The sequence below is a fragment of the Magnusiomyces paraingens genome, assembly GCF_902498895.1.
Source record: "Magnusiomyces paraingens strain CBS 517.90 genome assembly, contig: contig2, whole genome shotgun sequence".
NCBI lineage: Eukaryota > Fungi > Ascomycota > Dipodascomycetes > Dipodascales > Dipodascaceae > Magnusiomyces > Magnusiomyces paraingens.
Genome location: NW_022474068.1, coordinates 2,010,256 through 2,033,753, shown reverse-complemented (window position 1 = coordinate 2,033,753; position 23,498 = coordinate 2,010,256). Strand labels below are relative to the sequence as shown.

The 23,498-nt window shown below is 39.6% G+C and overlaps 11 protein-coding genes across 11 annotated transcripts; 4 read left to right on the top strand and 7 right to left on the bottom strand.

Annotated features, from left to right (window-relative positions):
- Window positions 1-903: 903 nt before the first annotated feature.
- On the top strand, window positions 904-3,657 carry SAPINGB_P002380 (uncharacterized protein; the record flags this gene model as incomplete). Its single annotated transcript, XM_031997099.1, has 1 exon — window positions 904-3,657. One exon carries the CDS (start codon window positions 904-906, stop codon window positions 3,655-3,657), a length of 2,754 nt encoding a protein of 917 aa, XP_031852990.1.
- Window positions 3,658-3,797: 140 nt separating this feature from the next.
- On the bottom strand, window positions 3,798-5,234 carry SAPINGB_P002379 (uncharacterized protein; the record flags this gene model as incomplete). Its single annotated transcript, XM_031997098.1, has 1 exon — window positions 3,798-5,234. The coding sequence occupies one exon, from the start codon at window positions 5,232-5,234 to the stop codon at window positions 3,798-3,800; it is 1,437 nt and encodes a 478-aa protein (XP_031852989.1).
- Window positions 5,235-5,568: 334 nt separating this feature from the next.
- Window positions 5,569-6,123, top strand: SAPINGB_P002378 (uncharacterized protein; the record flags this gene model as incomplete). The annotated part of the gene is made up of 1 exon (XM_031997097.1): window positions 5,569-6,123. One exon carries the CDS (start codon window positions 5,569-5,571, stop codon window positions 6,121-6,123), a length of 555 nt encoding a protein of 184 aa, XP_031852988.1.
- A 72-nt stretch (window positions 6,124-6,195) lies between these two features.
- On the bottom strand, window positions 6,196-9,141 carry SAPINGB_P002377 (uncharacterized protein; the record flags this gene model as incomplete). Its single annotated transcript, XM_031997096.1, has 1 exon — window positions 6,196-9,141. The coding sequence occupies one exon, from the start codon at window positions 9,139-9,141 to the stop codon at window positions 6,196-6,198; it is 2,946 nt and encodes a 981-aa protein (XP_031852987.1).
- A 396-nt stretch (window positions 9,142-9,537) lies between these two features.
- On the bottom strand, window positions 9,538-10,120 carry SAPINGB_P002376 (uncharacterized protein; the record flags this gene model as incomplete). The annotated part of the gene is made up of 2 exons (XM_031997095.1): window positions 9,538-10,044; window positions 10,118-10,120. 2 exons carry the CDS (start codon window positions 10,118-10,120, stop codon window positions 9,538-9,540), a joined length of 510 nt encoding a protein of 169 aa, XP_031852986.1.
- Window positions 10,121-10,343: 223 nt separating this feature from the next.
- Window positions 10,344-12,275, top strand: SAPINGB_P002375 (uncharacterized protein; the record flags this gene model as incomplete). Its single annotated transcript, XM_031997094.1, has 1 exon — window positions 10,344-12,275. One exon carries the CDS (start codon window positions 10,344-10,346, stop codon window positions 12,273-12,275), a length of 1,932 nt encoding a protein of 643 aa, XP_031852985.1.
- Window positions 12,276-12,339: 64 nt separating this feature from the next.
- Window positions 12,340-12,861, bottom strand: SAPINGB_P002374 (uncharacterized protein; the record flags this gene model as incomplete). Its single annotated transcript, XM_031997093.1, has 1 exon — window positions 12,340-12,861. One exon carries the CDS (start codon window positions 12,859-12,861, stop codon window positions 12,340-12,342), a length of 522 nt encoding a protein of 173 aa, XP_031852984.1.
- Window positions 12,862-13,196: 335 nt separating this feature from the next.
- Window positions 13,197-14,775, top strand: SAPINGB_P002373 (uncharacterized protein; the record flags this gene model as incomplete). The annotated part of the gene is made up of 3 exons (XM_031997092.1): window positions 13,197-13,212; window positions 13,268-13,395; window positions 13,462-14,775. 3 exons carry the CDS (start codon window positions 13,197-13,199, stop codon window positions 14,773-14,775), a joined length of 1,458 nt encoding a protein of 485 aa, XP_031852983.1.
- A 105-nt stretch (window positions 14,776-14,880) lies between these two features.
- Window positions 14,881-15,588, bottom strand: SAPINGB_P002372 (uncharacterized protein; the record flags this gene model as incomplete). The annotated part of the gene is made up of 2 exons (XM_031997091.1): window positions 14,881-15,252; window positions 15,478-15,588. The coding sequence occupies 2 exons, from the start codon at window positions 15,586-15,588 to the stop codon at window positions 14,881-14,883; spliced, it is 483 nt and encodes a 160-aa protein (XP_031852982.1).
- A 500-nt stretch (window positions 15,589-16,088) lies between these two features.
- SAPINGB_P002371 (uncharacterized protein) lies at window positions 16,089-17,038 on the bottom strand (the record flags this gene model as incomplete). The annotated part of the gene is made up of 2 exons (XM_031997090.1): window positions 16,089-16,936; window positions 17,020-17,038. The coding sequence occupies 2 exons, from the start codon at window positions 17,036-17,038 to the stop codon at window positions 16,089-16,091; spliced, it is 867 nt and encodes a 288-aa protein (XP_031852981.1).
- A 2,334-nt stretch (window positions 17,039-19,372) lies between these two features.
- Window positions 19,373-20,670, bottom strand: SAPINGB_P002370 (uncharacterized protein; the record flags this gene model as incomplete). Its single annotated transcript, XM_031997089.1, has 2 exons — window positions 19,373-20,526; window positions 20,604-20,670. 2 exons carry the CDS (start codon window positions 20,668-20,670, stop codon window positions 19,373-19,375), a joined length of 1,221 nt encoding a protein of 406 aa, XP_031852980.1.
- Window positions 20,671-23,498: the final 2,828 nt, after the last annotated feature.

The following is a 23,498-nucleotide window of genomic DNA, read 5'->3' as shown; positions in this document are numbered from 1 at the left end:
AAATTTCACTAATTAGTGGCAATATAAATCGTATCGATATAATTTATATTATAATGCAGGGATATTTGCATTTCTCTGCATTTCTATATTTTTATCTTTCTATCTTGTTTTGGTCCACCGCAGCTTCTGCTTGCCTGCTTTCTCTTCTTTACAAAGTACTCACCGCTGTAGAAGGTCGTCACCAATTGCCGATGTGTCTTTGAATGTTTGTCGGTTACTTATTAACTTTGTTTGTCCAAGTAAATAAATATAAATACGTACCTTATAATTATAGTTATAATTATAGTTATAATTATCTGTCTTTCTTCTTCTTCTTTCCATTCCATTTCCCCCACAAATCTTACAATTGTTCAGTCCTGTTTTGTATTTTCAAAGTACTTCTATCTTTTTTTAAGTCTAAGCAACATCAATTATAATAATTTTCTCTCTCTCTCTCTCCCTCTCTTTTTCTATCTTTGTGTTTTTTCTACAAGAGTCAATTTCAAAATATAGAAACCAAATCCCGTAATTGCATTATTTAAATAAAAAAAAAAATGAAACTCCCCATAAAAAAAAAAAAAAAAAGTCGCTTAAAATTGTGTGTTCCTTTTCCCTTTCTTGTTTTAAGTGACCCGTCAACAACAAAATAAATATAAACCCTTTTCTTATAGTCTCTTTATAAAAAAAAATTTTTTTCAATCTTCTAAATATCTTAATTAAGATATTTATTTATAAATATATATATATCGATGGTTTAAGGGTACAAAAATTCAAACTGTCTGTGTTTTAATTTATTTATTTAATTTTTTTATTTTTTGGTTCTTCTAGGCTAAAAAATAAAATAAAAACAAAAAAACCTCCTTTACTTTACCATCACCAAATCTTCCCACAACTACCACCAACAACCCCTTCTCACAAACCCCAATGCGACTCCTCCCTAAGGGCTCCACCGGCGCGCTTCTACCAGTCCTTGCACTGGCCCCAGCTGCCGTGTCTCTTCTGCTTGTCTGCGCACTTGGTCTCCGTCTTTACATGTCCCATTACTTTATATCACCTGTTTTACGTGCTTCCAGCTGCGATGCTATCCTTTCTTCCGGCCGTTACCTTGATGACCCCTCCTTTGCCCCAAAAGTTTGGCAACCCGATGGTTGTGCCCTCCACCCATACGACTCTCTCAGTGCAAGCTCAGATGTCTTGGGTCCCTGCTTTAGTCCTGGTGACCAGCTCGTGTTTGTAGGCGACTCATCCGCACGCGATATCTTTGCAAGCATGCTGGTCATGATGGATCCTGGGCACTATCTTGAAGCCGACAAAGCCACCGTGAAAAAGACTTACACAGTTAAAGGTGTTAATTTTATCTACTATGAAACCTTTTTCTACAACTCCTCTTTAATAATGGATAATCTTAGGGCCCTGGTTAGCAATCCTTCTCCCAACCAGTCAAAAACTTACGTCGTGATTGCCGGAGGATGGCATTTTGCCCAAAAAATCCAAAACTCTACCCTGGCCGTCGAATCCTATGGGAAAAATCTCCAGCGACTCTTTGACATTGTGAGTGACCCAGCACCTGGTACAATCGCTCGTACTTACTTTGTACCACCAACCCTACCACACTTTGCCCTACTCAAACAAGACGACCCTCTCAATAACAAACAGCAAACTTACTCAGGAATGCTCAAATACATGGACCGAGTCTTTGCCCATGGTGCGATCTTTGATAGAAACAAAGCTACCGTGCTCTATGCTCCTGTATTTAACCAAATTGGTGGTGCAAACCACCTGGGATTATACTCCCTCAACGGTACAGACTATAGCGACCGTGGCCGTTTCCTCCAAGCAAATATCCTCTTCAACCATATGTGTAACCAACGTGTGCTTGTTGAAGCTAGTAAAAGCTCTGCCATCAATGCCACCCGCATGGCTGGAACTTGCTGTGTCCACTATGCTCCAATCTCCGGCTCAGCTTGGATATGGCTGGCCATCCTTCAGATAATTGGTCTAGGAGCTGTTCTTTTACTCTTTGTTCCAGCTACTAGACGTTCCGTTGGTGCTCCCTCGTTATGGACTGTCCCACTTCTCACAGTGCTTGTATCCACCTTAGCTGCCACATATGTCTTTTTCTCCGAACGCTCCCAAATTTTTTCCAAACAGACTTTGTTTTATGACCAAGAAAAGCTATATACCCTAGCCCAAATATCCATCTTTGTTGGAATCCTATCTCTCAGACGCACAGATACTCTAGGCTTTTCAAATCTACAGCTTGGTGCTCCCCTCGTCCATGAGCTTAAAGGTTTGTGTCTTACTGCCCTTATCATCATCGAAACTTGCGGCTACGACCGTGTCCCAGAATCCTTCACGGGAGAATTGCTTGCCCGTGTCTTTTTCACCTGCTATGCCGCCGCAGAAGTCTACTCATATACTGGAAAATACACTGGCCTAGCAGCTGCACAGATTCGTTACAAAAATAGACCCCAAGGATTTTGGTCTGCTCTCGTAGCTGCAACTCCTCTACGATACCTCGTCATGACTTTGCTCCATCTGTTTCTACTACCTGCTCTTATTGCAATTGCCCTAGGAACCCCAGGTAAAGCCCCCTCTGCCTTTGATGCTCTTGCACGCCTGGCCCCCATCTCTGCTAAACTCCTCTTTTGGTCCTTATTCGTGGCCCTCGCCGTTCCCGCAGTATACGCAACAACTTCTGCTGTAGTCCGTGCAGGAGCTTCATCTCAAGTTGCCATCGCCACCCAGTTTGCCGTTCTTCTGGGTCTTGGTACCCTCGGGTTCATCTTCAGACACATTGTCGTTTCTGGAGCCCCCACAAAAGCCAGCACCGACTATCCTCGTGCCATGATCTTGACTCTCGGGAATATTACCCATCACCAGTACCATTCGGTCCTTGAAGACTACTGGGTGCTGTTTGTAGCAGTTATGGCAGCTTGGTCACCAGTTGCCCAAGACCTCACCCGTTCCGCAAACGGCCTTCCAACAACCCCTCCAGACTCGCCAAAAAAACCTTCCAGAGTCTCTCCGCCAGCATGGTCTCTTGCCTTGGTGATTTTCCCCCTATTGGCTCTTGCAGACTACCTTGCAATCGCCCTCCCCTTTAAACTCACGAATTTGAATTCTTCCACATATATCAAATCCTTTAGCGACTACTCAACATCCTTTTATGCGCGCCATTTGACTTACAGAGGCGCCTCTTATACCCCAACAGTACATGCTACCTTATGTCTGCTTGGCCTCGCGGTTTACGTGCTCCTGCGGCTCCGCATCATTGCCCTCGGCACGACCCGCCCGCCGCCATACATGCGTGTCTATGTTATGGTCTCGTCCGCAGCATATGAGCTGGCCGTTCTGCGCACCCATGTCATTGTGGTCACCGCAACAGGCGCCAGCGCACTGCTCAGCCTTATCCCCACAGGAAGCCTAGCACCAATCTCTGTCTTGGGCCCCATAACTACCCCAGCCACCATTATGGACCGCGTGGGCGCCATCCCAGGACTGGCCGCTATACGCTTTGTATCCTGGATCAACATCGTGCTGGTATGGGGCGCTGCATTTGCCTTATCAAAGGCTTGTGCTGTTGGATGGGACATGTTGTTGCAGACAGAGTATTACGGGACCCGTTCTGAGTCTGAATATATTGAGCTGGAGGAGCTGAAATCCAATGAAGAGTAAGAAGTAAGTAAGTAAATATAATCCCGAGTCTATATATGTTATATAAAGTGTTAAAGCATCTGTATTCTGTATTCTGTGTTTTGTGTTTTTTTATTTTATTTTATTTTTATTTTTATTTTGTATTCCCCAAATTCCCCATATTAAGCATCCGGCCGTTTTGGCGGAAGAACCGCCCGGTTTGGACGCGCAAGATCCACGTCTGGAGCTGGCGATTCCGGCCGTGGTGTATCGCTTGGTGTCACACTCGGTGCGGCTACTCGTACCACTGTAACTTCTTCCGATGAATGCAGCGGGCTGTTAATCTTAGAGTCAAGCGCGCGCAGAGCCATGGCTCGGCGGCGCTCTGTTTGTGCACGCACACTACTGCCAATTGCACTGTTTGCAGCAGCAGCAGCAGCGGCAAACGCAGCAGCGCCGCCTTGCCGCAGATACGCGTAGGGGGAACCTGTGCCTGCGGTTCCAGCGGCGGCACCACGTAGTGCAGCACGAACATTTGCGTCACCAACATCCTGGGGTGAAAATGATGGGAGGATACGGAGACGAACGAAAATCGGGTAGAGAACAGCGCCAACTGCAGCAACAAGTGACGCAAGAGGGTCTGGGAAAAAGTGGGCGAGTGCAAAGGAATCTGCAGCATCTCCACAGACTGTCTGAGAGGTGGGACGATGGAGATTGGAAGATTGGCGGCGTAGACCCGAGGATGGTGGAGAAGGTACAGAAGCGTCCGAGTCTTCAGAGGGTTTTGCGAGCGGTAAGAGTGGGTCAATTTGGGAAACACGGAAAAAGCGGAGGTAAATCCAAGCAGAAAAAAAACCGACGAGGGCTGTAAGTGATCTACGACTCCAAGTTTCGAGAAATAATCCGTAGGCAGCCATGATGAGGAGATAAAGAGCTGGGAGACGGGCAACTCGGATGCGAATAGCGCCGCGGAATAAAGCCACGGTATGTTCAGGAACTAACTGTTTAAGGGCTACTGCAAACCCGGCGACAAATGCGGTACCGCCATTGATGGTAACCCAACGATCCGGAAGAACAACAATGTCAGCGGGCGGTGCACATCCTGGGAGCTGGCATAGCGGGTCATAAGAGTGGGCGGCAAGAGTGATGAGGAGTACCACAATGTTGGGGACAAGAGTTTGTATAGCGACAAATCGGGCAAGTTCTGCAGACCCCCACATGTGTTCGCAGTATTTCCCAGAGACGAGAAGAATGGCGGCTGTGAGTAAGAAGGAAAGAATATGGTCTTCAGCAAAAGTGGCAGTTGCAAAGACCCATGGGTAACGCAAGACACTCATGCCAGGGACCATGACGAGGAATGGGACAGCGATTGCGGAAAATTTAAGAGGTTCTGAGAGTGCTGGATGCTGATTATTATTTTCTGGTGATTGAGGAGAAGATGTTGGGATAGTATCGCGAGAAGTTTTGCCGAGAGCTGCACGTAACATTTGTTCGGCTTGGTGGTGATGGTGAATCGAATCAATGAGTAGATAATACCGGATAACTGCCATTGAGAGCGAGAAAAAAACCAGCAGGCCCAGAAGTGTTCGTGTAAGTGGGGGCACTGATAGTCGGGCCATTTTGTGCGGTTTTTTTATGATAGTTTGGTGGTGGTGGTGGTGGTGGTGTTGGTTAAAGTCTGGAAAGACCTTAGTTGGTGATATGCAAGATGGTTGTTTCGGTGGAGGTTTTAAAAATTAAAAAAAATTAAGAAAAATTAAATTAAAATTTAAAAATTAAAATTAAATTAAATTAAATTAAATTAAATTAAATTAAATTAAATTAAATTTGAGCACCACCACCACCACCACTCCTATTTCCACTTCTACTTCCACTTTCAATTTCAATTTCAATTTCAATTTCACCCCTTTTAAAACCTTTTTGTTTATTGATTTGTTTAAAACACAAACCATTATGATCCGTCAGATCCTTCGCTGTGCACGCCCGAGTTCTGGGCTCCGACCTTTTGTTATCCGTCGGTTTCAGTCCACAACCTCATCATCATCTTCTTCCTCCGGGTTTTCTCTCAAAGGAAACCCTTGGGTCCCTTATATTCTGTTACTTTCCGTCGTCTCTTCGGCTGTACTTAAAGTAATGGCTGTTCAACAAGATATGCGTGTACTTGAGGAACGCACAGCAGCTCGTCGGTCAGTTCTTGAAGACGTTTTGGCTCGGTTGGATCAGCACGAGCGTGATATTGCAGAAGGCAAAATTGCTCCAGGATCCCAGGGTTTTGACGTTGCAAAGGAAATCCAACAACTTATAGAGAAAAAGGACTTGGATAAAACTCTTGAAGAAATTCTTACCGAAATGGAATCAGCAGAAGACGAGTGGATCGATACAACACCGGTCCAGGTCACTGCGGCTGTGGCTCCAGAGCAGGCCCCGGAGCAGGCCCCGGATCTTACCCCTCAACCTATACAACCTGTCCAGCAAGTTCCCAAACCCTCGACGTCCAAGTTTTTGTAAATAACAATTAAAAAAAAAAATTACTCTATTCATACATCTATCATAATTCTCATCCTCTTGTTTTTTTTTTTTTTATGCACGAATCCTCTTGGGACTGGGCTCCGGCGGCTGAGGAACCGGTTGCGCTTGGTTCACATCTTCCGGATGCTCCCGCTTCAGCGTCTTATCGTCCTGCTCATTATCTTCCTCTTCTTCCCGCCGCGCCTTTCGCCACGTCTCCAGCTCGTGTTCAATGGCCGCGTCGTCTGCGCACAGCGCCGGCACGCGACCCAGAACCTCCCGCGTCATGGCCAGTGCTCCGGCTGCAGGCTCAAACCCGGCTCTTGTTGCGTGCTGGCACAGGACCCGTTTATATGCTGCCAGCTGGTCTCGATATAATGCCGCTTCATCCGAGTCTGGTCCTGTGCTACTTGTTACAAAAAGCAGTCCAGCAAATGAAGAAATCAATGCCAGCTGGAACCGCGACGACGAGTACCAAAATGCATGCAAGTGATGTGCTTGTAACTGCGTCACAAACTTGATTGCCGCAAGTAGGCGTGTTTTGGCAGCGTCTCGACAAAGCCCCACTAAAATCTCAATAGGCGGACTATTTGGTGGTCTGGGAGTCGTAAAGGGTTCTCCAGGAACTGGCAAAGACCGAATGATTCGTCGATGCAGAGTCAGTTCTGTCGCAAAGTACGACAAGTGTAGGTATCCGTTTGCCGGGAGCCGCTTGGTATCCTGATCATTTCTTAACAGTAGGCTTTGTGGGAGCGAATGGTACCAGTTGCGCAGACGTAACTGCAAAGGTTTGGCTCGTTCCAAAATGTCTTCAGTTTGGGTGATTTGACGTAGAGCCATAATGGAGAAAAGTTCATTGCGAATGTCCTCCATTATTGAAGACAATTTGATCATCTCCATAAAAACAAGTCGGCCATTTTCCACCTCCGCAACAAGTCCGTTCTCAGTCTCGACTTCGGTACGTTCGGGGAAATCCTCAGCAACAGGTTCTGCAATCAGCCAGGTACGCAAGCGGTTAGTATGGGCCGGTCGGGACTCAGCAAGAGCAAGCCACTGGTCTTGTAGCCATACGGCCCATGCAAGACGCCGTCGAAGCCCCCGCTCCCATCGGGGGATCTTCCATTTGTTACAGTCATATCCCAAGGCCAGTTCCTCAGCAATGGCGACTACTTGTGAGCACAGCATCCAGTTACCTCCACGAGAGGGTCTGCATTGTAATAGCAATAAACCGGCCTGGATAGACGCTAGTTTGGGCCTATCCAGAGCATCGGCAAAAGTAGTTGTTGCAAGCTTAAATAGGGCTTCAGCGTTGGGCTTTTTGCATGGACGAGTAGGTGGGTCTAAGTGCCACCAGTTGAGGGCCATTAGATAAACCGCAGCTAGTAACGGTGCAAGAAACTCTCTATGAGTGCGCTTGTATTTTTCTAAAAACACTTGCTTGTGCAAGATTGGGAAAGCCGGATGGACGATTTTAAAGTACAAGTCAATCAAGTGCTGGCCATGTGGAGCGACGATTGCCTCTACCGCGTCGCAGTTTTGGATCGAGCGCGCGTAGAGTTCTTCAGAATAGTCATTGTGGAGAGCAAACGTAATGGTGGGAGATACGCTGCGGAGTTCAACGTCAGTGGGCGTGATGCTAGGTTTAGATGGGTCAACAAGTAGCGGGTCGTAAACACTTGTAGGTCCCAGAAAGTAGGCAGACCTTGGGTACTGCAGACTTAAGGCCTTTTTGAGCAAGGCGTGTCCTCCAAGTGATGCATAATCTTTATACTGGAGTTTAGGGCGTTGCATAAGCATTTCTCCAAGCACTTGTTGTTGTTGCTGGACCAGTTGCTCTGTTTGTTTTTCATTCTTCTTGGGTCGGCTTTTCCTCAGCGGAGCTTCAAGAAACGTACACTGCTGCTTGCGGAACTCGCAGTGGAGACATCGTGCGGGTTCCGAAGGTAGCATGATACAGCGGACCTTTCTTTTACGGCATGAGTCACAAGGCCGTGGTTTTTTAGAGTGAGGATTAGTAGAAGGAGCTGTAGATGCTGTGGTTGTAGACGGGGCTGCCGAAGACTCATGAGCAATGATTTCGGCAGCCATGGCAGCAGCCTCGCTGACGGACGGGGTATGTTTACGGATAGGGTATTGTTGGGATAAGGGGCTTGGTGCTTGGGTGAGTTTGGGTTGTTGTTGCTGTTGTGGTTGCTGCTGCTGCTGTTGTTGTTGCTGTTGTTGCTGTTGTTGCTGCTGCTGCTGTTGTTTTGGTTGCTGTAGCTGTAGCTGTTGTTGGGGTCTAGGTTGGGCAAGATATGGGTAGGTTCCGGTACCCGGAGGGGACTGCATATCTATAGGGCTTGGACCTGACGGACTTGGACCGTCCTGATAAGGTAATCCTTGGGGAGGTCGGAGCGACTGTTGTTGGAGTTGCTGAATAGATTGTTGTTGTTGTATTTGCTGGTAAGGATTTTGCATCGTTTGCTGTTGTTGTTGTTGTTGTTGTTGCTGCTGCTGCTGCTGCTGCTGTTGCTGCCACTGGCTCACGCGAGACCCCTCATGAATTTCTTCGGGTGACTGGAAGGTCTGCTGGATCAACGCGTCTTCTGACTGAATGCCATATTGCGAGTTATCAAGATCCACAGGGTACCACCAGTTGGAGTTATTTGGGCTGGCAAACGACGTACTTCCGCCAGTTGAGTCCGGTGAGTTGATTGCTTGGTTAAAAGTGGTCGATGTACCGGGACTCGGTTTAGGAGACACTGTTGGTGCACTCATAGATGTTGCCAGTGGACTCAGCAACTGGTTCTGGACGTTTACTGAAGTACCTGAATGGCCGGGACTCGGGTCGGGTCTTGCAAATGGAGGATGAGTCATTTCTGGGGGGGGTGCAAAGGGGCCGTTGGGAGAGCCATTGGTAGTTTGGATAGGAGGGCTCTGTTGGGTCGGGACCTGGGAATGGACGGGAGAAGGTTGCTGGCCGGTGAATGCGCCGAAGCCAGGTCCGGCCGGGCCTCGGGGGTAGTTGCTTGCCATTATTGCCGGGTCTATCGGGTGGCAGAGCAAATGAGTAAGAAATTTGTAGATTTACGTATGGGTGAGAAAGCAAAATAAATAAATAAAAAAAAAAAAAAACGGATTTTTTTTTTGACAAGAATAGCAACTTTGGCATGAGGGGTTGAGCTTACAGGGTTGGGGGATTTTATTTTAATTTTTTTTTTCTCTTGGGGAGGTTATTTTATTAAGATATGCCATAACAACCCCTCCCATTCGGGTTTTTAAACAATTGAATGACACCCGAGTCTTTAAAAAAAAGAAAAATATAGTTATAAATGATAAAAAAAAAAAACACAGACATTTATATTCAATTCAATTCAATTCAATTCAATTCAATTTGGTTCATTTATTTATCTCAATTCGTTACATATACATCTAATCAAAGGGTGTTAGGTAGGCCTCGGCAACAAAGCGTGCACGAGCATTCAAAAATAACTTCATTTCAGAAATCTCCTTGTCGACCTCCTCCATAAAGTCAATAATAAAGTCCACAAGCTTGTGTTTAAGCATTTGCTCCGTATGAAAGTTCGTAATAAGGAATGACACGTCGTAACCTGGAATGGGCTTTCGTCGTAAAATGTAAAACGCCTCTGCACGGCCTGTCAGGAAACGCGCAAATTGGCGCACCAAAATAGTCTCAATTTCATCAGCTTGCTTGATCTTAATACTGACTCGCACAGAGTTAATACTTGGCTCAATCAGAACTTTCTCATTCTCATTACGTGCAATTGTTAACGGGTTCAGTAACACCTCAGGTGTGGTTCCAAGCTCGACCTCTGGCGTGTTGTGTCGCTCAACTGTTTGCGACGCAAAGTTCTCCAAACACAAGGCAGCCGTCAATGACGAGCGCACTGCATTAAGATAAGGACGTAACGATTGGGACTAAAACGTTAGAAGTGTAGCAGATGGGAGGGGGGGAGGAAGAAGGCGTGCGCACGCCATAAAACGTTCTTACCATTGTTGAAAGGATGGAAAGGCGATTGCGGGTATTTGGTGAAGAAAGTGAGAATGAAAGAGTGAGAGAAGCTTTTTTATGGCCAGGTGGTGGTGGCTTATCGTTTAAAAAAAAAAAAAGCCCGCGACCGGGTAACTTTTTGAAAAATTTAAACCTCCACAAGCTGACATCACCACCATCATTAACTTAAATACATACGTACAAACAAACCAAACAAAAATATACAATGTCAGTCTGGCAATCGCATACTAGCGAAGACGGCAGAGTCTATTACTATAATTCGGAAACAGCAGAGTCTTCATGGGAAAAACCAGATGAGCTACTGACACCTCTTGAGCGCGCTCTCGCAAAGTCTCGATGGAAAGAGTACACAGCAGAGGGTGGCTCCAAGTACTGGTACCATGAAGACACTCAGGAAAGTGTATGGGAGATTCCAGACGAGATTAAAAAGATTATTGAAGCAAATAATCCTGAAATTAAAGATACCGAGGAACCTGAGGCTACTAAGACATCTGCAGGACCTACTTATGATACCTCTACAGCCATCCGTGGCGATGCATTCAAGTATACTTCCCAGTCCCAACTGGCACAAGCCAAAATCCCCAAGTACGATTCTGAAGAAGCTGCTACTCAGGCATTTAAAGGCATGCTTCGAGAGCGTCAAATTGATGGTGAATCACATACATGGGCCAGTGCCATGAAGCTACTAATTCGCGATCCACGGTATTGGGCAGTGACCATGCCCCTTGATCGTAAACGTGCATTTGATGAATGGAGCGATGAGATTCGCCGTGAGCGTGCTGAGAAACGTCGCCAAGCTCGCGAGGAACAACTTCAAGCAATGACTTTGGCTCTTACTGAGTACCCTTCTATTAAGTATTACACCCGCTGGCGTACTGTCAAGGATTCCATCATGACTGAAAACCCTATATTCCGCGACGTTGATGATCCCAAATTGTGTCACTACGCATTTAATGTTTATCGCAAACGTCTGCGAAATTCATACGAATCTAATTTGGCCCGAGAGCGCGAGGTTGCCATGGCCAAATTGGAAACCTTATTGGGGACCATGGGGTTATCTGCATCATCGTCTCAATGGCTAGATACTCTTGGTGAACTTAGATCTATGCCCAAGTTTTCAGATGACCCACGTCTTAGCACTATGGCTCGAGCAGATGTTCTTGCAACTTATGAGAGTTTTATTCGTAATGATGAGCGGCGACAAAACGATCAGGTTCAAAAACTTAAGAAGCTTCAGCGACGGAAGGAACGCAAAGTGCGTGAGGCATTTGTTGGGCTGTTACAGGAACTACATTCTAAAGGCTTAATCAAAGCCCGTACAAAATGGATGGATACTCGACCAATTTTTGAAAAAGATCAGCGATACATTGACATTTGTGGCCAACCTGGGTCGACTCCATTGGAGCTTTTTTGGGATCTTGTGGAGGAAGAGCGTCGGAAACTTAAGTTACAGCGTGAGCAGGTGATTGATGTGCTAACGGCCAAGAAGTTTGCAATTGACGATGGAACTAAGTTTGAAGAGTTTGCCAAGTTTGTGCAAACTACAATGGCTACAACACATTCAATTTCTGAGGAAAATCTGGAAACCATTTTTGAAGATATCAAGGCAGCTGAGGCGAAAAAACGCGAGGAAGACCGTTATGCAGATGAGCGGCGGATTATTCGTGCACAGAATGATCTCAGGGCTTTGTTTAAAGAACTGGACAACCCACCTATTGGAATTGATGATAAGTGGGAAGATGTTCGTCCTCGTGTAATTAACAGTGAAGAGTATACGCGTGTTCCAACAGAAGAGCTGCGGCGTGAGGCGTTTGACCGGTACATTAGGCGACTACAGGAACGTGAAAGAGATGTTCGTGAAAGACGACGCAAATTACCAGCATCAATCCCCCCCCCAGCAGGAAGTATTCCTAGTGGGCTTCCTGGTGGATTGCCAAGTAGTTTGCCGAATGTATTGCCTAGTAGCTTGCCTGCTCCACCGCATGGGTCTGTTACAGCAACTCCACACGGGTCATTACCGCCACCGCCTATGGGAATTCCTGGAAGGTATCCAATTCCTCGAGGGTATCCTCCACCTCCTCCACCGCCGTATTATCGTGGTGGCTATGATCCTCATCAACCCTTTTTAAAGTATTGATTTATTAAAAAAAAATTATTATTATTATTTTTTTTTTTTATTTTAATTTTTTTTTATTTACAAACTAATTTTCACCTTGTAGCAGAGTACTTAACCCAATTAATCCTAACAATGCATACTTGAAGTTTTGATTTTCTGTTAAAAGAATTGTAATGTAGCCCACAATTGGAATATATCCTTTTACAGAACCAACAACTTCGGCCTCACGATCAAGATACATTTGCTTGTGAGCATAGAGATCAAGGTCATCAAGAGCATTATTATCACCCTTTGTAAGAAGCAGTTGTTTTTTAGGGGATGCGTGTTGGCGTAAAACTCGATGAACAATTGGAATTTCACGGTCCTTGATGTTATAAACCACAATATCTCCTGTAGAGACACGATGTTCTTGGTTCCAAAGAAAGAGAATGTCACCACGTTGGAAGGCTGGTTCCATGGAACCTGAGAGGACAACAACAATAGGAGAAGGAGAGTTTGTGACGACTGAAAGACCTTTATAAAACATAAAGGCAGTGGTAACTACTAGACACAGGTTAAGTGCCTGAGCAAGGGCCTGGCGTGGTGAAAGATTTGGCAGGCTAAACATTGTTTGTTGTTGTTATTGTTGATGAAGTTGTTGATTTTTTTTTAATGAATGAATGAATAAATATTGAATTGGGTGGTTGTGATGTTGTTGAATTATTTTGAGGAGGTTGTGGTGGCAGATTAACATAAGCAATTAGTCAGCTATATGTATGTATATATATTTTCAGTGGCGATTCTTCTTTTTCTTATTATTCTTCAGTAAGTAAATTGAATTAGAATTTATTTTATGCCTCCAAACACAACTTTCTCTTTAACAAAATCCTCTCCACCCAAATCTTAAAAAGTTCATTCTTTTAACCTCCAAATATTAAAAAAAAAAAAAACAAAAAATAAAAAATGTCTACAGTTCCTGGTATGTTTATATCATATAAATATTTAATAATAAACATATCTAACTATTTTTCTAGTTGTTGTTCGCCATGCTGGCAAAAAGTATGAGCTTGAAATCGATCTTTCAGAACCTGGAATTGTATTTAAAAACCAGCTCTATTCTCTCACAGGTGTCTCCCCAGAACGTCAAAAGATTCTCGTCAAAGTAAGTCCTAATCAATTCATTTAAAAAAAAAAATAAATAAAAATAATTTATTCTAACAATTTATAGGGCGGCCAATTGAAAGATGATGCTGATTTATCGACCCTTAAAATCAAGCCTGGCCATGCATTTATGCTACTTGGTACTCCAGGCGATGATGCACAACCCCCAGCCGTGGTCCCACCCCCCAAGTTTATTGAAGATATGTCGGAGGCCCAGATTGCACAGGAAACAAAGTACCCAACAGGTCTTCAAAATCTTGGAAATACTTGCTACCTTAATTCGACTTTGCAAGCCTTGCGTACCATCCCCGAGGTGCGAGGCGCACTTAACACTTATTCGGGCCCCCCCACAGATGTGACTGGGTCACTACGTAGACTTTACTCTGGAATGGACTCTGGAATTTCTGTACCGTCTTCATTTCTATCAGCATTTAAGGCTAGATTCCCACAGTTTGCTGAGGTTGACAACCGTGGGTACCCCAAACAACAGGACGCAGAAGAAGCATGGTCTACACTGATAAATCTGCTGCGTGGCTCACTCAAGAGCTCATCAGACGTGTCGACTGTTGAAGAGTACATGTCAGGAGCTTTTGAGACAGAACTCAAGTCAGTGGAAACTCCTGAAGATGAAGTCAAAAAGGAGGTTGTTCCATTTTACAAGCTTGATTGCCATATTTCCATCAACACCAACTACCTTAAGGACGGAATTCTGGATGGGCTATCAGAAACAGTTGAGAAACACAACCCAGAGTTGGGCCGCGATGCAGAGTACCAATTGACTAAGAGAATCACTCGCTTGCCCAAATACTTAACAGTCCATTATGTGCGGTTCTATTGGCGACGCGACACACAAAAGAACTCTAAGATTCTGCGTAAGGTTGTGTTCCCTAAAGAGTTGGATGTAACAGATTTGTGCACTGACGAGCTCAAGACTCATACTGTGCCTGTACGTGAAAAGCTAATGGAAATTCGCAAAGAAGAGGAAGATACGCGTCGTGCGGCAAAGAAACTTAAGCTGAATGCTGGTGCTGCTGTAGCCTCTGCTGCTGCTGAAATTAAGGATGCCGTGACACCAGAGAAAAAGGCTGAGTACAAGGAGGCCTTGGACCGAGTGGTAAAGGAACATTTAGATCCCTCTGCAGGACCAGGTAGTAACCCATCTGGTCTATATGAGCTACAGGCAGTGGTGACACACCAAGGTGCGAGTGCTGACTCGGGTCATTATCAGGCGTTTGTGCGCAATGACGCAGAAGAGGGCCAATGGTGGCGATTTAACGATAACAAGGTGACAATTGTTGATGAGTCCAAGATTGATGCACTTGCTGGTGGTGGCGAGAGTGATTCTGCATTGATTTTGTTGTACCGCGAAGCAAGCATTTAGAGAATATGTATTTTTCTTTCTTTCTTTCTTTTTATTTTTCTTTTATTATATATATATATATATATATTTAATATATAAATATAATTTTTTTTTATCATGTCTACATTAAAGCTTCTGTTCATACTCGGCCACTTTTTGCTTAAAAGCCAAATACTCGTCGTAACACTTGAGAGGCTTGGTTGCATTATCAGTCAAGCACTTGGCCACAGCAGAACGGGCTGCAGAGGTGTCATTGTCGAGAGTATGACGTGTACGAGTAGCCTCCAACTTGTCGCTCAGCTGCTTAACCTGGGCCCGCAGGTCTGCACTGGATATGCTGTTGGAAGAAGAAGAGGATGTATTATCTGCTGAAGGATTAGTAGATTCGTCAAAGGCCTTTTTGAGAGCAGAGGCAGCATCTTGTTCGATTTTCTCGAGTTCCTGAGCCACACGGTCCTGGATATACTTTTCAGTATACTGCGAGCGAGTATAATCAGACTATAATAAATAAAAAAAAATAGAGATAAAGATTAGAAAACAAAGAAATAAAAAAAAAAGAAGCCAATTGAGTGATAAAAATATAAAAGTAAATGGTGGTGATAGTAGTAGTAGTAATAATAATAATAATAGTAAGAGTCGTGGGGTGGTGGGAATAAAAAAAAAAAAATAATAATAAAAAAAAAGAAAAAAAAAAAAAACAACTAGAAAGACAAATACACATACCTCAATAGAAGTATCCATCTTTGAAATAAGACCAGCAGAAAACTGGGTTGGTGTTGATGGTAGGAAAACCTTAGTTGAAGGTTGTTTTTCAGTAGAAGATGCTTGACCCATTGTTGTTGTTGTTGTTATTATTTATATATATAAATAAATATATATGTGTGTGTGTAAGTGAGGGAGATTATTGGGAATAGTGATGAATACTTTGGCAATGGATGATTTTGCCTTTTGGAATTTTTTTTTTGATATTTTGGCGGGAGTGGTTGAATTTTTTTTTTTTTTTTTTTTTTAAGGAAGAGGTGGAGGAACGAAAAGTAAAGCAATGTGGTTGGCCAGTAAAAAAAAAAAAATATATATATATATATATATATATATAAATAATCATGTGATATGTTACAAAAATATAAATAAAAAATCTTGTTGTTGTTACAAAATAATGTAATGTAATGTAATGTCATAAATAAATATATATAAATACGTTAAATGCAACACACCCAAATTGTGTCTCAAATGTCCCAAAATTCCCAAATGTCCCGACTCAAATAAATCAAATGAATCAAATGAATCATACATTCTTAACCCCCCCTCTAATATATCTAAACTAAATAAATACATCACATCCCACCAACTCGTTCAACAAATGCACTCACTACACCGTATAAAAGCTCACCTAATTCCACACGTGCTTCTTCACAACTCCACTCTACTAACTCAGCAAACGGGACCCGCCCGTCAGTTGTTTCAATATTCATCATTTCCTCTGCACTAGCTATGATCTCGACTACCTGTTCTTGTGTCATGTGCTTCTCCCTAGCTGCCCGTTCTACAGCATCAATTGATCTTTGGTACTTGTTTTCCTTAAAGAACTTTATGCAAACATCCCAGACTTGTACTTTGAGATCAGAGTAAGCAGATGTATTGTTGTTTACAAATACTTTTGTGTGTGTGGGTATATTTCCTCCTGAATTTTCTAAAGAAACATGCCCGGCCTGCGGGTCAATGCGTAAAATATCATAGAGAAGATATGCTGCACGTTGTTCTGGTACAACTGTGTGAATATGGGCCAAAAGTTCTGTGGCAACTTGTTTTTCGATAATCCGTAGGTATGTTTGATCATTAGTTGTTGAATGCTCTGGACGAGTTGGTTTAATTGGAATTACCAGATCTAGCTGGAGGACTTTTTGTTCTTTTTGTTCTTTTTGTTCCTTTTGTTTTTTAGATTGAGCATAATGTTTTGTAGATGATGGAGAAGAAGAAGAAGAAGAAGATGCGTAAAGTGAGCCTGTTCGAAGATCAATTTCAAATGGAATAGAAATGTCAACGGCTAAGACTGGTGATTGTGTTGATGATGGAAGCAAATAAGCAGGTAAAAAAGATGCAAGAGAAGCATGACGCTGAGCGTTTTTGTTTTTTAAAAAGGAAATGGCTTGTTTACGAAGAGCTCTTGCGTAACAAGTAGGATCTAAAAGAAGTATTAGAAGAAGGTTTCTTTCTTTTTTTTTTTTTTTTTTTTTTGAAATGAAAGAATGTATATATATAACATACATGGAAGAGGAGCTGACATTATGTGATGGAAAAGAAGAGCTTTAATATGGTGGAAAAATAAAAAAAATACTTTTTTTTTAAGAAAACAAAGAGTTTATATATATATATATATATATATAAATATATATATATATATATAAATATTGAAAAAAAAATATACTGAAACGTTGAGGATTTTTTTGTCCAAACAAGTTTGTGACTTGCCACGCGTTTAACTTTAGCAACAAAAAAAAAACGTATGTGCTATGTTTGTTTGTTTATCGAAAAGTGCGAGACAACTTTATATATATATTCATTTATAAATAATTAATATAAATATTATTCAGATCAAACTTTAAGAAGTTATTTATTTATTTTTTTTTTTGTTTTTAAGAAGAAACGACTCTTGACAACAATCATTTATTCATTGTTTATTTTGTTCGTTTGTTAAAAATAAGTTTGTGCCTGGTACCTGAAAAAAGAAAAAAAAAAAAAGGTTTACACAATAAAAAAACTTCCCACACACACACACACACAGACACAGACAAACATATGTTTTATTTATATTTATTTACCTCACTACATACTATAAATCCCCTTCCCTCCCCCGGGGACCCCCTGTGTAAATGCAAACGAGTTTCAGATACGCCGTACTGGTTGGTCTTACAATAAATTAAATAAATTGAATAAATTAAAAAAAAAAAAAAGAGTACAAAAGAAAGAAACAAAGAAACAAAAAAAAAAAATTTAAACAAAATACCTTAAATGCAATGTTTACTAAAGACATTTTTCAAAGTATGTCACGTTAAGATCCCCGGATAATCTTTAACACTAACGAAAATCACAAGCCTTGATGGCCAAGTTGGTAAGGCGCGTCACTAGTAATGACGAGATCGTCGGTTCGAATCCGGCTCGAGGCAGCGTTGTTTTTTTAATATATATAAAAAATTATTAATTTACTCTTTTTTTTTTTGTTAAAAAACTTGTTTTTTTTTTTTTTTCAAATAGTTATTGAATATAATGTTTAAATCAAGAAAATTTCCCCATTTTTCTTAGATAAAAAAAAATTTAAACTTTAAACCTTTTCTATTCTTAATAAGGGATAAAAGTCTTTGTGTCTAGGTTTTACACTGATTAAGCAAAAAAAAAAAAAAAAATAATCGCTTGTTTATCACTTAAATGAAATAACTAAACTTCTTTTTAACTTTAGAACAAAAATATAAAATAAAATCTATCTGGTACCGAACATCATGCCATTTTCAAATAATAAAAGATCATTACTATTATTACAATTAGAAGAAATATGAAAGTTTAGTTTTTTTTTTTTTTTTTTTTGTTTCTCTCTGTTGTTGTTGGTTATTGTTGAAAAAAAAAAAAAAATTACTACATTGATCATCACCACCAAGTTCACATGCCAATACTTTAAAAAAAAAAAGAAAAAGAAGAAAGAAAAGCTTTGTTTGAACATTTACTGAAACGTTTTCTCTTTCATAAATCTATATATATATATTTTTTTCTTTTATAATAATTGTAAGATAATTTCTAAAAAAGAATTAATGAATTACTATATATTTATTCAATCACTAAATAATGAATTCTATGTACTATCAAAACATGTGGGTTGACTCAATTAATTTTTAATTTTTAATTTTTAATTTTTTTTTTTAATTTTTTTTAATTTTTTAAACTCTAGTTTCTATTTATCTATTTAAGTATATACTTTAATGAAAAAAAAAAACAAGAATTTGGAAAATCCAAAAGATAATATATTGTAAAAATTTTATTTTCCTAACATGTTATATATATTCATCCTTTTGATTTTCCAAATTCTTGTTTTTTTTTTTTTAATCATCCTGATCAGTTATCATGATAACTTAAGTATAATATTCAACTCTTATCCGAAAAAAAAAAGATCTTAACTAATGAATAAATTTGAATTGTAAAATTTCATTAATTAGTAGAAAAAAAAATGATTTAATAATTTAGTATTATTCAAACTTATTTCTTTTTTTATTTAAAAAAAAATAAATCTCAATTCTTAAAATTCATGCTGCCTTATTACCATCTTTTTTTTTTCTTTTTTATTGTCGTCAAAACCAAAGTAAGTTATTATTGTCTACATTCGTAGATAAAACAACTAACCTCCTCCTCCTCTCTAGGTATCGGTAAAATCTTCTTCATCTATATATTCAATATAACTTTGATTTAATAATAAAAAAAAAAAGAAAACAAATATTTATAAATCATTGTGATAATTCTATTATTCAATTCTATTAAACTCTATATACTGTTCTTACATAAATCTCCTATATATCTGTCCTCATCTCTCCCTCCAATATCTTAACCAAAAAAAAAAAAAAAAATTCTTTTAATATTAAGTCTCCAGATCATTGCCTATAATTGCAGACATATTCCAAATCCCTCGCTGGAACCCCATCCAAGCTAATCCTTGCAAAAATGAATCTGCTAAATCATCAACTTTAATCTTCTTAGATGTCTTTTTTATCTTTTTATCTTCCTTCTTCTCTTTAATTATCTTCAGAGTTTCTTCATTCCTTATTCTTTCTTCTTTAAAACTTCCCCAACCAGCCTCTTTTATAACTCGAACTTGCTCTGTAACAGAATTTTCAACATGTGGAATTAAAAACGTAGACCTTATCACACCTTTCCCATTATCATTTCCTTGATCTTGACTCTTACTTAATACCCTTGCAGCAACATTTATTTTCCACTGCTTATTGTCTCGGTATGAATTCCCCGAGTCTTGTACTTCCAGCATCGGGAACTGTTCACGCCAGTATCCTACAACTCGTTTCGGTGCAATGCTATAGACATGTATTCCAGTTACTCCCTTTCCATTCCTCTTACTATTCCCTCCATTGTGCAATGAATTCGATCTAACAGTGGTGGCACCGGAAAATAATGCAATTTCAAGCATGTTGACACGGAGAGTCCATTCAAGAACTTGAGATGCACCACCACTCCGAAACCGCTGCCGCTCAAGTAAAAGCACAATGTCATCTGCATCGTGTGTGTTCATCAAAACTTGGTCGTGTAATAGATTCTGAGCAATATAAGAAATGTGCGCAGGTCCATATGGCTCCCAGCCATTGATTGCAATCTCCCCTTTGTACATGGTATCAAGGTCTAAGCGGTCCCAGTAAATAAGATGGGGTGATTCTTCTTTTAAGAAGGGCCGGCCTATCAGTTCGAGGACTGAGGGTGTAGAAATCAATGCCTGATCCAGCAGGCTTTGATGTTTTTCGATAATACCTTGGTTCACTTTGCCAGATAAATCTCTTGTAACCTGAGGTGGGAAATAAAATTGATTGCTGGCTGGGATACGCCATAGAAATTGACTAATGGATAAGTTACGAATGCCCATATCAATAGACACCACCTTGACAAGACGTTTGGAGTGAGGGGGTTTGCAGGCTGATGATCCTTTGACGTCATTGCAGGAAGACTGGCCACTATAAGTTTCGGCCAATAACCGCGTCATGAGTTCCTGCTTGGTTCCCGTGCTACCTAGTAGTGATATAAAAAAAAAAAAAAAAAGAATATTTGTCAAAAGTGGTTTGCTGAAGAATTCAAAAACAACGTACCTACACCGGTAAGGGCGCATAAAGAGACAAGTTTTTCTTTTAACACGCCAATCCGTAAACCGGCCATGGTGGTAGTGGTGGTGGTGGTAAAGACTAAATCTGGTCACTAAACAAAAAAAAAAAAAATTAATAATAATTACGGGGGTAAAACACTAAGAAAACCAAAGTGTAAATTAATTTATAAAGCAAACTAGTATTGATGTAAAAAAATTATGTGATTCGACCCAGGATCGAACTGGGGACGTTCTGCGTGTTAAGCAGATGCCATAACCGACTAGACCATCGAACCAATTCGTTATAATGTTTACATATTTTAAAATCTTAAAGTAAATAATTGTAAAAAGTAAATCACAGCTTTTCACAGCTTTTTAAAATTAGTGGGTCAAACAGACTGGTCCTCGTAAGCTGGCATTAGGGTCCATTTTCCGGGCTACCGGAGACGCACAGAACAGAAACCACTCGTACTAAAAAGGTACAAATGAAAACCGGCAAGTCACATAGTCAAAACAATAAAAGGATAGCGCAGATGCTGATGTTATATATTTCTATAACCCTTGAATAAAAACAAACAAACAAACAAACAAACAATTAGTGGGTCAAACCCTTGAATTAAAAAAACAAACAAACAAATTAGTGGGTCAGATAAGTCGGGAAGGTTTGGTTATTTTTAACCCCCTGTTACTCTTAAGCTGGCATCAGGACTTACTTTTAGGCTGTTGGAGATGCAATGTTGAAGCCAAAATTAAAAGTTTATTATGAAAATGAAAAGATATATAGTATGGACAAGAAGGATAGTGCAGATGTTGATGTTATATAATTCTACTGACTAATTTTATTGCTTTTTTCCTACAATTTTTTAATAAAACAAAATCTTCTACTCTGTTGGTTTTATTTTTTCTCATATTTTTTTTATTAACAATGAAAGTCATTTATGTTTATAATCTATTATCACTTCAAGTTCTCCTAATTACAATGAATGTTTTTTTTTTTTTAGACTTTTACTTTTTGTTTAATTGAGCTACTTTCCATCATTAGCAATCCTGAAACACAAATCGCTACCGTCCTTACAAGCTTCAGTGGACTTTTACGATTCATTGGCATGAAAGCAAGACGTATAAATGTTCTTAAAACAAAAAGTAATGATCCTTTAACAAATATTTCCGAATCTGACTCAATTAGTTACTTTCCACAAATAAGTTTTGAATTTGAACTAAATAAACTCAATAACGGGCTCCCTAACGACAAACAAAACACAACTGTTAACGATTGTTTAATTCCATCTTTCCCTCAAAGAAAATTTCGATTTTCTATTTTATTGATATTTTTTTTCATTCATTTTAGCCTCAAGTTACGGCTCAAAAGTTTTAAATCTAATTATCTCCAATAGTATTTATCCTAATTATGAATATAAATTTGCTCCTATTAAAAATGCTTTGAAAATTTATCCTGGTGACAAATAAAATACCTCATTATTTATTTCTTCTGATTTTGATATAAATAGGCACTGGAGCCCTGAGCCTATTTTTTATAATCCAGATGGGGATTATAGTTCAGTTGATGAATTGGAAGAAGAACACGTTGTTTATGAAGATGATCAAGTTGACTACGGCAATGTATTTTATATGTCAGGCACAGTTCTTTTTAACTATACTGATCCTTCATCAGGAAACTTTTTAAGTTGTGGTTTGACAGATAAATGGGAAAATATCAGTTTACAAATGTTAATGGTGCCTATACCCTGGAGATGAGTAAACATAATGTCTCTTTTTTTCCTCACGTTTTATGTGTAAATAACACCTTAAATAACGATGACCCAAATTTTGATATTCAATCTGATTCTCTGGAACCTTATTTAGTTATTAATCCTGGAGAAAAATTTACATTTTTTGGAGTGAACAATGAAACTAAAAAAAATTATGCCAATAACTTTTTCTATTATGACTTTCATTATGATTATTACAACCTTTCAATCGAACAACAATTTTATTATGATCCCTTGAACTTTTTTAAAAACAGTCTTAAATTATTTGATTCCAACTTATCTTCTTCTAATTACAACGGTCGTTTCAATATGGATTGCAATGAAGGAAAATTTATTATCGAAAATAATATCACACAAAGTTTGCTGGATTTTCATAATCTTTATGTTTTGGGAAATGTTAGTTTTGTGCTAAAATTCACTTTGTCAAAACCTCTTGAAGGTAACCTTTCGTCATTTGGGGTTTTTCATAATAAGGTTGTACTTGGGTATTTAAGAGATAGCAAGTTTTTAACTATTACTCAATCTTGAAACTTTGGGTATAAATATCAAAGGGTCCAATGAATTGGGGTTCTATTACCTAAGGAAAATTAGATATGAAGCAACTTCAATTGTTATTGCTATATATATATATATATATATATTTACAGTCAGGTCACACCCGAGATTTCAAATGAATCATCATCGCCTAAACAATTTCTTTTTTTTTTTGTTTTCAGTTAAAGTCATAAATATTAAGGCAAGAATAACCGATAATTTTTAATCTCTAAATAATTTTAATTGAAGCGCTGTAATCTATAAAATAAAATACATTAAAATATTGTTTGTATTAATTATCTTAGATAATATATATAGTGTTTAAGTAAGAAACAAAAAGAAAAAAAAAATGAAGGCCAACTCAAATAATATTAATATTTTTTTTTATTCATTAATGAATCATTAATTATAATTAAGAAATTGGATTATTCTTGGAATAATATCAAATTATTTTATGAAAAATTGGTTTTCTAAAGCTGAATGAAAAGTTAGAAAAAAAAAAAAAAACAATTCAATTTAATCAAGATAATGATTTAAATGTAACAAAAAAAAAGCATAGTATTTATATTAATAAAAAATAACTAATTTTTATTGTTAAA